Source organism: Carlito syrichta, unplaced genomic scaffold, assembly GCF_000164805.1.
Source record: "Carlito syrichta isolate Samal-C Ts95f unplaced genomic scaffold, Tarsius_syrichta-2.0.1 Scaffold314298, whole genome shotgun sequence".
NCBI classification, from domain to species: domain Eukaryota; kingdom Metazoa; phylum Chordata; class Mammalia; order Primates; family Tarsiidae; genus Carlito; species Carlito syrichta.
This window is the reverse complement of record NW_007258394.1, coordinates 138,744-155,232: the sequence shown is the minus strand read 5'-3', so window position 1 is coordinate 155,232 and position 16,489 is coordinate 138,744. Positions and strand designations below refer to the sequence as shown.

General features: G+C 42.4%; 1 protein-coding gene across 2 annotated transcripts; it reads right to left on the bottom strand.

Annotated features, from left to right (window-relative positions):
* Window positions 1-2,789: 2,789 nt before the first annotated feature.
* Window positions 2,790-14,799, bottom strand: ZKSCAN7 (zinc finger with KRAB and SCAN domains 7). Of its 2 annotated transcripts, XM_008071361.2 has the most exons (5): window positions 14,326-14,799; window positions 9,095-9,263; window positions 7,402-7,493; window positions 6,970-7,096; window positions 2,790-4,962 (listed from the first exon to the last, which is right to left on the bottom strand). In XM_008071361.2, the coding sequence occupies exons 1-5, from the start codon at window positions 14,746-14,748 to the stop codon at window positions 3,518-3,520; spliced, it is 2,256 nt and encodes a 751-aa protein (XP_008069552.1). In that variant the 5' UTR covers window positions 14,749-14,799; the 3' UTR covers window positions 2,790-3,517. The 2 variants fall into 2 exon arrangements, with proteins under 2 accessions (XP_008069552.1, XP_021574873.1); XM_021719198.1 differs by lacking the exons at window positions 9,095-9,263; window positions 14,326-14,799 and having other exon boundaries at window positions 2,790-4,959; window positions 7,402-7,416.
* Between the last annotated feature and the right edge of the window lie 1,690 nt (window positions 14,800-16,489).

The following is a 16,489-nucleotide window of genomic DNA, read 5'->3' as shown; positions in this document are numbered from 1 at the left end:
TATATAACTGGTGTACTCAATCTGGTGGCAGGGGATATACAAATGATCCCCATGGCCCTAAACATGGAGCTATAGCTGCCACTACTTATTCATTCTGAGGAAGATACATATTGTGCTGTAATTACTCTGTCCATTGATCTTGTTATAACCAAACCTTTAGTGATTACTCATCCTTTTACAACTCTGTTTACAATCCATATGACACCAAGTTGGGAAGCTGAACATCCTGTAAATGTATCATCCATATAGAAGACAATGCAGCTGGAAGGGATCTGAGGAAGTCTGTTGGACAGCATTATAAAATGCCACCTGTGCATTCATTCCTAGAAACTTCTTTTTAAGTGCAGGGGTTAAGCACTGTGGGCTATCCAAGGGGAAAAGCATTGTGATTTCAGTCAGTTGACAATTCCTAACCAGGTATTCCTTGTGATAACTGCAGATCAAAAAAGAGGATGGGCCCTTATACATTTCTGTTTATATGCAAAGCAAATAACAAGGAGTCTGTACCTTAAAAGGGAGTCTGTATCTCATCCCACTTGGCACCCACCTGGGTAAAGCGACCCTGTGCATATATTAGTGGGAGAACTGTTGTGGTTCGGTAAAGAATAGATCTATAATGTCCAGTCCTAGAACAAGTACTTGTACCACTAGGTACTTTGTGGAGTCAGCTGGTATCATAACACCTTCCCTTTACCTACCTGTGGCAAGTACTTCTACAGGGCCCCCTCAGGCCAGAACATGACCTGATTTTAGGATAGGGGATTTGTTTTCTATTTTTACAGTGCCACCACGCAGGCATTCACAATCGACAAATCCACAATTTGCCCCCAAACCCTAGAGATTTTCATGAATGCATCCTTTGTAGCACTCCAGGAGGTCAACTCCTTGACAGAAACATTCTTGTAACAGAACTGTACTCAATAACTTGTTAACATCCACAATCTCTTGACTTTTCCTACTGGACATAGAAACTAAATGGCCTGAGTTTATGACCAAAATTTTTCTGTGGGATATTTTCTTTGAATGTTTAAGAGGTAAGTGGGTAAGTATCCCACTCCTAGCACCTTTACCATCATGCTTGACCATCTGAGCCATTAATGAATTATTAACTTATTATATACTTAGAAAAGCTAGGAAATGAAATTAAAAGACCTAAAAATAATTTGTCAGCATAACTGGATCCAGATTTAAATTTTTAATTAAGGTTTATACTACCAATAACCAATAGAAATTGGGAGACTATGAGATGCAACCAATTTTCCTTCATCCAAGAGCCTAAGCCTGAGCCTGTGAATGTCAAGGCATTCACATCTACTGAGCACCTACACCTGACTGGAGACAGTGGCTAATAGTTAGGAATACTGAAGGTTCCCAACCTCCAGAAGCTTAGTGTGGTAGGGGATAAGATAAGAACTAGAAGGTAAAACCGTAGAATCCAATAGGCAGGCTCGTTCACTTAAGACATGACCAGAAATGTCTAGCTTGGGGTTGAGGCTGGATCCCTGGGCTCATATAGGGTGAGGCTTTTCCCTTGGGTCTGAGAGCTCCCAAAGTAAAAACAAACAAACAAACAAACAAAACCCCAAAAATCTTATCTTAATCTTCTATAATTTTTATTTTTAGATACAGGGCCTCGCTACATTGCCCAGGCTGGTCTTGAATGCCTGAGCTCAAGAGATCCTTCTGCCTCAGCCTTCCAAAATCCCACACTGGGATAATATGCGTGAGCCACTGCACCTGGCCTACCTTCATATCTTCTAAAGGAAAATGGAAACAAAAATGAAAAATATAGTTGAAAACAAATTTAAAATATATATTTACAAATGACAATTTTTCAGTTAGGGCTTATTAATTTCTTTAGGACCCCAATTATTCTTTCTAAACTTGTTTGAGATGTCCCCCCCAGAAACACACCTAATTCTTGTTTTCTTTGGCTTCAGCTTTTCTCTTTCTTCCATGTTGAGACACACAACTCAGAAAATCTCCACTCCAAGCAACATATCTGACATTGCCCAGATAGCCTGCTCCTCCACCTTTGTTGCACTACTTAACCTGTTAAGAGAAAGTTTGGGGGCTGGAAAGAGAAAGCAGTGGACACAAAAGGTAAAAGTCCTCCAGCAGTAGGCACTATTGCAGGAGTGGAAGAGAAAGTTGTTCAAGCTCATGGATTTACACATTACTGCAGAAGAAAGAAAATCCCCTGAAAAGATGTCCTATTTCTCATATCTTTGGGAAATAAAAGATGGCCCAGAAGGAAACTGCAATAATTAAGAGTACAGTTCTCATCTTTAAGATGGCAGTTGGAAGTCAACAGGACTAGTTGGCAAGGAGAACAGATCAGTGCAAATCTGCCACAAACTTTGTCACAGTGAATTCCCATCATTGAGAAATGCTTCTAGCTAGATTTTCAATCATCTATACCATAGATATGAAGGTCTTCTCTGTAGTGGACTCTGTTCTTAATCTGTTAATTTAGGAGGCAGGGTGCAGTCAGCAAGTTCAGAATTAGAATCATCACACAGGGCAAAGTACTTATCAGGGAGACATGACTGCCAACCTAATACCTAGATACACATACATTCACCCTCTCACATACACACAAAAATCCATTTGCATTTTGAAGCAGAAGTAACAGTAGTAAGACTTTGAGGAGTACATGTAGAAGATATCAGTGAGGCCCGTGTATGTGATATTCTGTGATGAGATGCACATCCATTTTTAGAACAATCTGGTCTGGTTGGGGAGGGGGTACAGATTGCACATACTTTAAGGAAAATTCAATCTGAGAGTTGAGATTTTAAAATTTATTTATTTAATAACTAGTATGTAGAAAGTATTATCTATATGCTGAAACAGACACATAGCTGACCTCAAAAAGCCTTCAAAAAATTGGTATGAAAATATGTAGACACAATTTAACAGTTGCACATTGTAGCACCACCTAATTCAAAGCATTGAGTCAAATCAATAGAAGTTTTAAAAATAAGGCAGTATTAGAAGAAAGTTTTAAAGAGATGAGATGGATTTCGAAGGCTGTGAGGAACAGATAGTAAAAAGGAAGAAAAGGTTTTCTACGCAGGAAACATAAGTGATGAGAGGCTGTAAAGTTTACAGAATAGACAAGGAGGGCCATAGCCAAAGGGCAAGAAAGCATGAATCGGCCTTGCTGAATGACTTTATGTAAATGGTGAAATGGAGGAAGTAGAGCAGAGAAGGTATTTCCTGTCCTAGAGAAGCACACAGGCCAATTATGAATGCATAACTAAGAAATGAGACAGAATTTTAAATATTAAAAAAGAAAAAGGAAACCTATAAGTAAATGAAATGTGTAGTCCTTACTTTCCTAATAATAGGTAAGGATTGAACTAAGTTATTCCCTCTCACACCTTAGTGACTCCAGGGAAAACAGGTAGGAAATGTTCCACTATGATTAGTGGCACCAAGAAATCAGGGTGGACATCCTTCTTATAAGAAAACTTAACTCAAAGGTCCTTGTTTTTTGTCTCAGAACTGTGCCTTAAGAGACTGACCGAGCCAGACCTGAGGGCTTATCTCCCATGTGAGTTCGCTGGTGGTGATTGAAAGTGGAACGCTGACTAAAGGCTTTACCACACTCACTACATTCGTAAGGTTTCTCTCCAGTGTGAACTCTCTGGTGCACAATAAGCTGTGAGCTGTCACTAAAGGCTTTTCCACAATCATTGCATTTATAAGGCTTTTCCCCAGTATGGGTTCTCTGATGTACCATAAGGCTGGAGCTATAACTGAAGACCTTCCCACACTGATTACATTCATACGGTTTCTCACCAGTGTGAATTCTCTGGTGTATAATAAGGTGTGAGTTTTGATTAAATGATTTTCCACACTCATTGCATTTATACGGCTTTTCACCTGTGTGAAGTCTCTGGTGCCGAATAAGACATTTACTCAGACCAAATGCCTTACCACACTCACTACACTCAAAAGGTTTTTCTCCAGTATGAATTCGCTCATGGTCAACAAGTTGAGAGTTCTGATTGAAGGCTTTCCCACATTCACTACATTTGTATGGCTTTTCCCCAGTGTGGAGACTCTGATGTCGAATAAGACATTTACTCCGACTGAAGGCCTTGCCACATTCATGACACTCAAAAGGCTTCTCCCCAGTGTGAATTCTCTGATGGTCAATAAGATTTCTATTGGAACAGAAAGCTCTCCCACACTCATCACACTTGTAAGGCTTCTTACCAGTGTGAAGGACCTGATGTCGGACAAGACTTTTACTCCGAATAAATGCCTCTCCACACTCAATGCATTCATAAGGTTTCTCTCCAGTATGGGTTCTCTGGTGGTCAATAAGTCGGGAACTCTGAGTGAAGGCTTTTGCACATTCATTACATTTATAAGGTTTCTCCCCATTATGGAGTCTCTGATGTTGAATGAGATGGGAGCTGTGCCGATAGGTCTTTCCACACTCCTTGCATTCATAGGGTTTTTCGCCTGTGTGAGTTCTGAGGTGAACAATGAGCTGAGAGGTCTGCCTGAAGGTCTTACCACACTCATTACACTCATAGGGTTTTTCTCCAGTGTGGATTCTCTGATGGCCAATGAGGTGTGAACTACGATTGAAAGCTCTGCCACACTCATCACACTGATAGGATTTCTGTCCCTTTAGAATTCCTTCATATTCAACAGAACTGGAGGACAAATTTGGATGTTCCCTATTTTCCTTGCATCTGTCTTTTATGGATTTTTTCTTATCCTTTTCTGTTATTTCCAATAAATCACTTTCTAATCTGCTCCCTTCTTCATCTATGGGTGCCTCTTCTAGCTTCTTGAAAGTATCTTGACTGACATCTCCAGGCTCTGGTTTCCCAGGAGCTACCCCAAAGAGTCCCCCTGATGTCCTATCAGATGACAATGATCCTTTAGACATTTTCTGCTTCAGAGTCAACACTGAATGCTCCATCATGTTTGCATCTGCTGCCAAAAGAAAGAAGAAAACAACTTTTACTCGTTTCTTGTCCTGCTGAGGAAACAAAATCAAGAGTTTACGTACCTGAAAAATAAGTCAAATATGGTTTAAAAAAAAAAAGAAAGGAAGGAAGGATGACAGAGCAAGAGCAAATGCAAAAAAGGAAATAGCTCAATATTTTCAGAAAAATAGAAAAACAAGGATGGCAACCCCCTAGGGTCCCCTCCGGCTGTGGAAGCTTTTCTGTTCTCTCAATAAATCCTGCTTTCCCAGAAAAAAACAACAACAAGAAGGAAGAGTAAGATGGTCAATGGAGAAGAGTAGAGAAAAGACTCCAGGACAGATGTTGAGCCAGCACAGCAAGTAAGAAGGGCTGTCAGAAAGCAAGGGACCAAACTGCAAGGGATGATGTTATCCTACAGAAGTCTCTGTAGTGCTATGTCTCCTTAGTAAAATGATGAACTTTAAGTTCCTTTCCAACCATGACATTGTATGACGGCATGGTTCTCAGAAAAGATGTTGGGAAAGAAAAGACTGGCAAATAATTTCAAGTCAAATATAAGAAAGAGGGAAGAGAAAGGTGTGAGTAGCTGGAGATATATGATGAGTGTTTGATTAGGAAAGTGTACAAAAAGGAGAGATCTTGTAGGACAGGACAATAACAAGATTTGCAGAAGCTATAGGTTCAGAAATGCTGGGGAGCAGTGTTGAAGAGAATAGCAGAGTTCTTAAAGGAGGGATGACACAGGTCCCCAGAGCACAGGACTGGTAGAAGCCAGTTCTGTACTCCTATAAAAAATAAGAGGAACATCAGTAATTTGAAATATGAACTAAAATATGTCTGGAGATCTTGACTTCCTGGGATACAAAAGAATCTGATCAGGTAAATACTTGAATTAAATTCTGGAAAGCAAAATCTGGGAAAAGGCAACTCTTTCAGAAACATGATCATAACTAAAAAGCAAAATGTTGGTTCCTTTCATCATATCTTATTCAGGGCCACAGCCATCACACCATTTGGCCTACTGAAACTTAAAGACATTTGATCAATGACTACTAAGCACACCCTCTACAGTTGGTCACTGCCCCAAATCTGTCAATCACAGGACCTGTCCTGACAATAAACCCATCTAGAAAACTACCCTTCTCCACTCTTTGCAGAGAGGGACACTGAGGCAATCATGCTTTATGCCTAGTGGTCCTGAGCATCTCATGATGGATCACGGGTGACTGGGTCTGGGACAGGCACCAGACCCAAGGGTAGCTTATCTGTAGGTTAGTAATCAGCCTCTGCCATGGCCTGGGCCAAAGTTCTGCCCAAAAAAGATGAAGTGTAATGGCTATAGCAATCGAAATTCCTTTATAGGTAAATGGAAGTTGGGCAAAATGAAGATAATTCTGAGTAGCAAAGGAAGCTGAAATATGCTTGGACAAAAGTCAAGACATTAAGAGCCACAGCAAGCAATAAGTGTGAGAGAACAAAAAGCAAAGTTAGGAAGGAGCTTTGAGAAGGACCAAAGATTCACAGTGAAGAAAATGGGAAGCAGGAGGAGTACAAGTGAAGTGAAAACTGATATACTGGGAGCAGCTGTGTTATGTTCACACTGAAACACTGGAGGAAAAAACATTTACTTTTGCTGTTTGGGCTCCTGGGATCTCCTAGGTCTAGGCCATTTCCCACAGTCTGGTTCTAACAAGCTAGCTGACTAGTTTGTTCTGGGTTCCCATTTTTAAGCCTTACAACTCACAGTTCCATACTTACAATAGCCTGACAACTAAAACTAAAAAAGCCCTACCTCACAACTAAAAAGGTCCTACCTAAACCACCCTATGTCAGTCAACAATGAGTAAAGAGACTGTTGATCACTGTTAAAGCTGGGTGCAAAAAGGTCACTATACTATCCACTCTAGTTTATCTATTTGGAAATGTTCAAAAATGTTTAAAAACACAAAGAATATCGCAATGAAAATGTACAGCATGCAGAGTCTACATTCCTGGGAATTAGAATCATTACCCAAGGAGACCATGCTGTGGTAATTTTCTGGCATCATGTTCCGGTATAGAGCTTTCTGACTGAGTGCTGGACCTTTCCACTTCTTCTGAGTATAGTCCACAGATAGGTCCTCATATGCCGCAGTATCCTGGAATGACAAAATCTGTTGCTCTGGAACATTCCCAGTCTGAAGGGGAGAGTCATCAGGGGTACAGAAGGCATGGGTATGGTCTCTTAGTAGGCAAAGGGGTGGGAGAGAGGAGCTGGGACAACACATTGAAAAAAAAACAAGTCCAGGACAAGCTCAACAGTAGGGACCCAACTCCAAGGGAAGCAATTAGGCAGGAGAGCCACAGAAGCAGTCTCAGATGGGGCAGAGTCCTGGAGGCGATACCTCTAGCCATTCTTGGGCCACAGACATGGGAACTTGGAGAAAAACAGAACCAAGCTCACCTGGGGCCTGACCATCTGAAGTATACTTGCCTCTACTTGGTATCCTGAGTTCCCTGCTTGGGGAAGGGCAGGAACTTGGGAAGCAAGTTGAGCTGAGGGAAGAAAGAAAGCTATGAGTGGGACAAGCTCTGCCTTTGACCCCCATAAGATGTGTTCCCAAGGAGTGGATTCAACAGAACCTAGGCATCCACACACACTGACTTCACCCTCTCCCATATACAAAGTGTGCTGTAAATTTTCCCTGGAGGGTACAATAGAAGGTCCCTGGTCAAACTGACAACTGGGTGCCTCTCCCAGCCCTCAGTCTCATTGATCTCTCTAAAGAAAGTTATACTTCTGGACAGATTTTCTCTCCTGTTGTTTCCCTAGCACCAGCCAAGCCTGATTTTCCACTTACAGCTCTGGTTCCTCTTTCTGCTCCAGTCTTCTCTGTATGGACTGTCCTTAAAGCTTAGGCCCTAGTGCTTCCTTCTTCTATGTCAGTTCTCTCAGCAGCTTTTATCAGTTTCACACTGTTCTCACAGTTCTCACTTTTCCCCTAGACCTCTAGCACACACTTCCAGTTGCCTTTGGGACATTTCACTTGGGTGTCCTGCAACACCTTAAGTTTAGTGTCTAAAATGCCACCTTCCTCACCTGCAGCCCACCACTCTTAGTTCATGGTTTGCTTAGGCAGGCTTGTAGAAGCATATAAAGCTTCTTGTCAAGGGGCTCGTGCTTGCTCTTGAGCATACCTCTTTCTTGCTAATGAATTCTGTCTTAAAGTATTAAAAAAAATTATGCCACCATCCTTTCTGGACTTCCCAAGTTGTATCAATGAATCCAGACATTGGCAAAACACTCTAATTCTCTGTATTCTCCTTTCAAACCCAAGTCCCACAGATTCCTCCATGGTAATGTCTGTCCTTTTCCATTCCACTTACCCCAGCTTAGGCATTACATACCTCACATCCATTGTACTAGCCTTCTACTAAGGCTCCTTCCCATTCAATCAACAATGCTCACTTGTCCCAAGTAACCTTCCTGAACTATACATCTTCCTCTGGTTCCCAATATCTTCCTGGTCTCAACCTTAAAGTCCTGTACAAGCATGGCTCAGGTTCCCAAATATAGTCCTCCCTGACTCCATCTCAATAAGGAAACAAGGAACCCCCAGATTAGTCTTTACTTATATCCCTTCCTATTGATATGCTTACTGATTTTTTCTCCCCTTCAAAAATGTCCCCAGTTTTCACTGTTCAATCCACTGTTACCTCCTCCATGAAGGATCCCCTACTAGTTTTAGCCCACATCTTGTTACCCAATGATCACTCTGTACAATGTCTACATCGCTCATTTGTGTCAGGATCAAATGCCTGAGGATAGATATCATTCATATGTATCCTATGAGGTTGCTTCTTCTTATACATGTGACTGACTCCCTACCACCTATTGAAAGCAGTGACAATAGATGTACGATATCTCTCTGTTCCTGACAGTGCCTTTCCCATGACATGTGCTTAACAAATACTTGCTAAATATATAAATGATTTGAGAATAAGCAAAATGAACAAACGAGTTCACTAGGGAAGGAGGACAGAAGACAGGGCAATCAGGAATTCATTCCAAGGGTAGGAAATGGGCAGATGAAGGAAAGGAGACACCAGAGGAGAAGAGAGGCATGACTTCAGGCCAGAGCTAGGGAGATTAGTACCAAAGTGTCCATTGGAAAGGTGGTGTGCCCCTGGGTCATGAGGAGACTTCAGGTGGGCTCCAGGAGCTGAGCCCCCATTGATGGGTGAGGTAGGAGGAGATTCCTTTGTTGCACCCAGAGCCATGGTCTCCTCCAAATGCATTTCCTGTTCCTGTGCTGGGGCTGAAACCTAGAGACAAAGAAACATAGCTAGGTTCAAAAAATCATCCTAGAAGGCACTGAACCCAAACCTCTAAGCAATCCCCTCTAGAAAGAAAGCCAGGAAAAGAAGAGTCAGAGTGTCCTTCCAACCCCACAAGTACAGCCCTACTGGGAGAAAAATTGTCAAAGCAGAATCTGAAGCTTGCAATCCTACTTGTCCTCCCTCTGTTGGCCCTCTTGGTAGAAGCCTGAGGACCAGACTCTACAACTGTTTTCACTCTGAGTTAGGTCTTCAGATACAAATTTCCTTATGAAGAACCAGTTAAGACTAAGCACAGTGGCTCAAGCCTGTAATCCCAGCACTTTGGGAGGCCTAGGCAATGACCGCCTGAGCTCAGGGGTTTGAGACCAGCCTGGGCAACCTGGTGAGACCTCATCTCTATAACAAATCAAAAAAATAAGCTGGGCGTGGTAGCATGCACCTGTAGTTCCAGTTACTTGGAAGGCTGAGGCAGAAGGATTGCCTGAGGCCAGCAGGTCGAGGCTGCGGTGGCTATGAGCATGCCACTGCACTCCAGCCTGGGCAACAGAGGGAGACTCCAACTCAAAAAAGCAAAACAAAAACAAACAAACAAACAAAAAACAGACCAAAGAAAAGAACCAGCTAGAAAGAGAGCCAGGAGAGCAATTCAGTACATTCTCTAGGGCCTTGGCCTATAGAAAGGAGTAATCAGAAGTACAAAGGAAATACAGGTGTGTGTATGTGTATGTGCACATATAATGCTCCTGAAGCTAACAGCTGAAGCAACACCCCAGAAGAATGGTTGATAAACCTTAAGAGAGCTTTTCCAATTTCACTCAGCAAAAGTGTTTCCACTTCAGAGAAGTCTTCCCTGACCATAATGACAAAGTAGGGATAGTCACTCTCTTTCAAACTGACTGACTATATTTTCTATATAGCATATATTGACCTTTAAGTAATCTTGTTTGTCTTTATTGTTTGTTTTTCCCAAATGGAATATATATATTTTTGAGGACTCTGTCTTGCTCATTAGCTTCAAAACAATAATTGATCCAACTTTGGTATTCAATTAATATTTGCTGACTTCCTCTTGACATTTTGCTAAAATTATAGGATTATCTGCAAACTGTTTTCAATATGTACTACTTCTCCCCAATAATTTATATTTGAAAAGCCAAATAAGATTAGATAACACTAATCTTTAGAGATCTTGAGAATACCTCAGAGCACAGACATTTTATTTCCAACCATTTATTGTCATCAAAACAGTATCTCACAATCTCATGGTTACTGATTTTAACAGTATTTGGAGCAAAAAACTGAAAACATTATCAAATTAAAGCACATTTATAAGCTCAATCACTCTGGCATGTACATAGCACAGCATGAGGCAAAAACAACCTTTTCGATAAACCACGCTGGATTTGCCCTATTTGGTTGTATCTGCTGGATGTTAATAGACCCTCTCCTTTAATATATATCTCACCAGTGTAGTGGTAGGATCAAAAGGCTTCCTGGGGTCTGTGACTTTCAGGCTCTCCACTGAAAGGTTCTTATAAGTGGGAGTCACAGCTATTTAATATAGAAGCTGTGGGTATTGGTAGAAGATAGAACTTAACTGCAAGCAGTATGATAACACAACTTTGTAATTCACTGACAATTAAATTCTGGTACAGTTCCTGTTCATTACCTAGGACCCAGACACAAAAGTTTCCTTTCTTTTAAGGCAGGAAAACCTCATTCTAAAATGCATCTGCAGAAACACTAGAGAAAAGTTAGTGGCTTGGAACCTAGGGAACTGGAAAATCCTGCTCCTCACACTTGGTGGTAAATAGCAATAATCACTGTAGCTAAATCTTGTGCACAAGAAATGCTTACTAGATATGTTGTCCTGGATGAGTTAATTAACCTTTCTATGCTCACTTCACTTGTCAAATGGAGATAATGATTACTGTATTGCCTGATTTGTAAGTCTGGTAGGAACTTAGATAAGATACAGAATACAAGAACATTAGGCAAGTTGCATGATTTTGCAGCCCAGCAGGGATCACTCTATAGCCCTTTTCCAGCCCCAGTGTGCACACATGTACATGTTCTTCCAGCAGCAATAAAGTGGCTAGCTTCTAATTAGTAGAGCTGACTCTAATTTACCCTCATCCTTCTTAATCTCCCCCTGGCAAACTACCAAGGAAAAGCGTGTTTATTCATTTAGCTATTCTATAAATATGTTCTGAACCCTGCTATGAGAGACAGTCCTGCCCGCATGTCTTAATATCAGAAAACAACTAGGCCAGGTGCAGGGGCTCATGCCTATAATCCCAGCACTTTGGGAGGCCGAGGTAAAAGGATTGCCTGAGCCCACGCGTTCGAGACCAGTTCGGGCAACTTGGCGAGACCTCATCTCTACAATAAATACATTTTTAAAATTAGCTGGGTATGGTGGCACATTCCTGTAGTTCCAGCTACTTGGAAGGCTGAGGCAGAAGGATCAGAACCCAGCAGGTAGAGGTTGCTGGGTGACAGAGTGAGGCTCCAATTCACACACAAAAAAAGAAAACAATGACAGTAGTGGCAGAGTAAACAACAGAGTTTAAAAACCCCACTCTTAGGCTGGAGTCATGAGTATTCAACTGCCTGACCTGTCAACAGTTAGTCACTCTCTTTGGGTTAGGAAACAATAGTCACCTTTTTCTGAGGTTACCTGGATAAAACACTGAGAGTTTTAATAGAAGGAGCATTCACTTTTGCTTTAGCAAAACCAGGTAGAAAATTTTCCTTCCACCCTCCTCACTAAATGGCATTCTAAATACATCTTCAGCCACCAGTCATTGCCATGGCTGGTCCAGTTGCTCTCTAGACTCTTGTGGTGGTTGATGTAGTCATGTGTGCTTGTTTATACAAGGAAAATGATAGTGGACAATGGATTTGATAATGACAAATGTGCACTGGCTGGTGCTCCTGAAAAAAACATCTAGGCCAGGCTCACGCCTATAATCCCAGCACTCTGGGAGGCCTAGTGAGAGGATTGCCTGAGCTCACGGGTTCAAGACCAGCCTGGGCAACTTGGCAAGACCTCACTTCTACAGTAAATTTTAAAAATTAGCTGGGCGTGGTGGCGCGTGCCTGTAGTTCCAGCTACTTGGAAGGCTGAGGTGGAAAGATCACCTGAGCCCAGGAGGTCGAGGCTACGGTGGCCGTGAGCATGCCACTGCACTTCAGCCTGGGTAACAGAGTTAGACTCCAACTCAAAAAAAAAAATCTAGCCCCAGGACCCTGATCAACTGGATCTAATTCCCTAGTGATAGACATGTAATCATTTTTTTTAAAAGCACTAATAGAATGATATGCCAGGTATTTGAGAAATGTTATTTACTGGTTTCCCTGGTAAAGTACAAAGGGGTAAAGTAGGGGAGCCTCTAGTTTCACCCTGCTCAGATTACAGGGGAGCAATTTGAGACTCATTAGAAGGAACAAACTTATCCATGGTATAATGGTTTTTTGATGTGTCAATGTGGTACTAATCATTTTATTTACTTAGTTCAGACTGGAGAGCAGTGGCATAGTTATAGCTCAATGCAGCCTCAAATTCTTGGGCTCAAGTGATCCTCCCATCTCTGCCTCCCAAGCAGCTGGAACTACAGACATGCACCCCAATGGCTAATTAAAAAATTTTTTTTTGTAGAGACAGGGGATCCCTATATTGTCCAGGCTGGTCTCAAATTCCTGGCCTCCCAAAGTACTGGGGTTATAGGTATGAGCTACATGCTCGGCCTGGTACTAATCAAACATGAATCCAGGTGTTGCTGTGACGTACTTTGTAGATGTGACTAAAATCTATAATAAGTTTACTTTAAGTAAGAAAGATTACTCTAGATAATGGGTGGAAGAATGGGCCTGACTCAATCTGTTGGAAGGCCTTAAACAGACCTGAAGTTTCCATAAAAAAAAATTCCCTCGTGACCCGCCGGGCAACTTGGCAAGACCTCATCTCTACAATAAATCAAAAATTAGAGCCGGGCATGGTAGCGCGAGCCTGTAGTTCCAGCTCCTTGGAAGGCTGAGGCAGAAGGATCACCGGAGCCCAGCGGGTCGAGGCTACAGTGGCCAGGAGTGGCCACTGCACTCTAGTCTGGGTGACAGAGTGAGACTCCAACTCAAAAAAAAAAAAAAAAAAATTCTACCCGTGCACTACAGCCTCAACCTGTGCCAGAGTTCTAGCCTGCTCTTCCCGACTGCTTGTCTTATGGGTTTCAGACTTGTCTAGCCAGTCCACAATCACATAAGCCACTTTCTAGCAATAAGTTCCTTCACACACATATAGATGCACACATGCACACAGCTCTCTTACTGGTTCTGCTTCTCTGGCTGAACCCTGACATTGTCCAATGTACCATACCGCTAATTTTTCCCAACTTTTTCCTCTAGTTTGAATTACCTTGGATTTAAACTTGAGAGAACCCCAGGAAATAGGGAAAAACAAAACTAGAACTTAAAAGGCAAAAAGACCCTGGTTGGGTTTGAAAATCTAGCAAAAGGAACAAATGGGGCAACCCTCTCAGGTCCCCTCCCACTGTGGGAGCTTTTCTGTCCTCTTGATAAATCTTGCTTTCTTTAAAAAAAAAAAAAAAAGGAACAAATGATTACAAGGCCCAAAAATATATCTCTCATAAGGAACCTAAGAGACAGGAAGAGAGAGAATTGACCCTGAGAAGTTCGAGGATGTAATGAGAATTTCGCACATTATCAACATACCCAGAGGTCCGCCTCCCCCTAGTTCCCCTATTTTAACCAGTGTGCAGATCCCTGCCTGCCAGGAGTACTGCGTGGATCTCCAAGCTAAAGCTGGGATCACAACACAGTACTTCACAAAGTGATTCACAGCTTAGCTGAGATTTGCCTTTTTATTCATGGCTTGGAGAACAAAACTATTTCCCTTCTCTGTATGGAACAAAATCAGTAATCCCAAGATCACACTGAACTAGAGCCTAGGGACTGGAGAATGCCTAATTCCAGGCTAGCCCAAGCACTGGAGAATGGTTCCAGATGCCTTCTCGACTCAACAGCTCACCTCTCCTGGTCCACTGAGGTGTCTCTGGAAATCCTCCACCACAGCCACAGCCTCCTCTCCACTCTCAGGGTGATGCAGCTGCACCCAGGTCCGGAGCTCCCCAGGCAGGATGCTCAGGAACTGCTCCAGCACCAGCAGCTCCAGGATCTGCTCCTTGGTGTGTACCTCTGGCATCAGCCACCAGTGACAGAGCTCCCGGAGCCGGCTCAGTGCCTCCTGTGGCCCAGACATCTCATGATAACATAATTGCCTGAAGTGCAGCCGGAAGATTTCACAGACAGGAGGGTGGTTCTTTTGGAGACTGCAGCCCTGACTCCAAGTCTGGTTCCCTGGCTCCTGCTTCACGGTCAGGCGTCCCTCTAGTTTCTGGAAAGCAGCACTCCTGGGGATAAGGCCTAAAGTTCCCCTGCCTTCAGTGGTCATTGTGACCCCAAAGAGAGGCTTGTTCCAGCTGCAGATGGTCTGATTAAAATGATGATCTGGGCTAGACACGGTGGCTCACACCTATAATCCCAGTATTTTGAGAGGTAGAAGCGAGAGGACTGCCTGAGCCCAGGGATTTGAGATCAGCCTGGGCAACTTGGCGAGATCTCGCCTCTACAATAAATCAGAAAAAGTGGCCAGGCATGGTGGTGCATACCTGTAGTTCCAGCTACTTGGAATGTTGAGGCAGAAGGATTGCTTGAGCCCAGAAGGTCGAGGCTGCAGTAGCCATAACTGTGCCACTGCACTCTAGCCTGGGTGACAGAGTGAGATTCTGACTCAAAATAAATAAATAAATAAAAATAAAATACAATGATTGTCTGTAATTCAGGTTTCAGGAGCTGTTTTTCAGGGTTAGGGAAGGGGTGATGGGAGTGTCACCTATAGAAAAAACAAAAGAGAAATCAGAGTCTCTGGAGTGTTCAGCCCCAGGCTGATGACAGATCCTCCATTGAGTTAAAAAGCAAAGCTCCAGAAAAAAAGAATACTACCAGAACAGTCCCTCTAAGCATCTCTCCAAGCGACTTCCCTTCTTAAATTTAGTGGCTCCCATCACCTACAGGATAAAACCTAAATATCTATGATAAGCATTCACAGCCCTTCACAACTGGCCTTGGACCTCTACTCTAGCCACACTCCCTACCACTCTCCCCAGATAGCCAGGCTAGAAAGGCAGCAATGGTCTCCAATGTGGGATATGCAAAATATCCCAAAGAGTGCAAAAAGAAAATTCTAAGTTGTTACTGAACTCCTATTTAATGTATGTTTTATAATGTGTATTAGAGTTTGTATAGTAGTTCACATCTTTAATTTACAAATAAACCTATGTAGGAAATGCATGATCAAAACTCTTCCACTGATAAAAGTGTACAATAAAGTTTGGCACTACATCTCTAGAACTAGAAATCGCATATAGTCTCTTTCCCAATTTGGAATTTTCTTCTTCCCTTAAACTTTTGACAAATTCATCTGTCAAGACCCAGAACATATGACACTTTCTCTTGAAGGCTTTCCTGACTGCCTCAGGAAGAAAACAGCTAGTTCCTTCTCTTTGTGTACCTCTCCCTATAACACTGTATTTGAACTGGCTTATGCACGACCCATCATTCTCACCCTCCAAATTGCTGAAAGGTCACCAAAGGAAATGAACCACATGGAGTCAGAAAATGCCCGACCTTTTCCCATCCAATGTACCTTCCCTAGGAAGCCTTCTTGATCTCTATAGGATTAGGTGTGGTTCTTGCCTCAGTGATTTCACAGTACCTGTATCATTCCAATGTGCTAGAGAACTTCTCACACTGTAATTGCTTGTGGTTTACACAATTATCTCCCCCACTTTCTGGGAGGACTCAAAGGGTGGGGCTAGCTTCCAGTTATCTTTGTACATGGGGCACCTATTTGGAAAACAAATGAATATGATTCATCTAGCCAATACTGAAGTGGAGAAAAACTTTGAAAGTTTGAAAATCAGTACCTTAGTAGTAACTAGGGCATTTGTGTTTCCAATTCACCATGCATCCCAGACCCCTGGGTAAGCCATTTCTCTCTGGGCCTCAATTTCTTTAAAAAGACAAAGATGGACTTAAAAATAATCTGCAAACTCTACTCAAGAGCCCACACATGAAGGAAGTTCAGGCTATTTTCCTTCATCCGTTACTGTTCCAAAAGTTCAGCAGCTTAT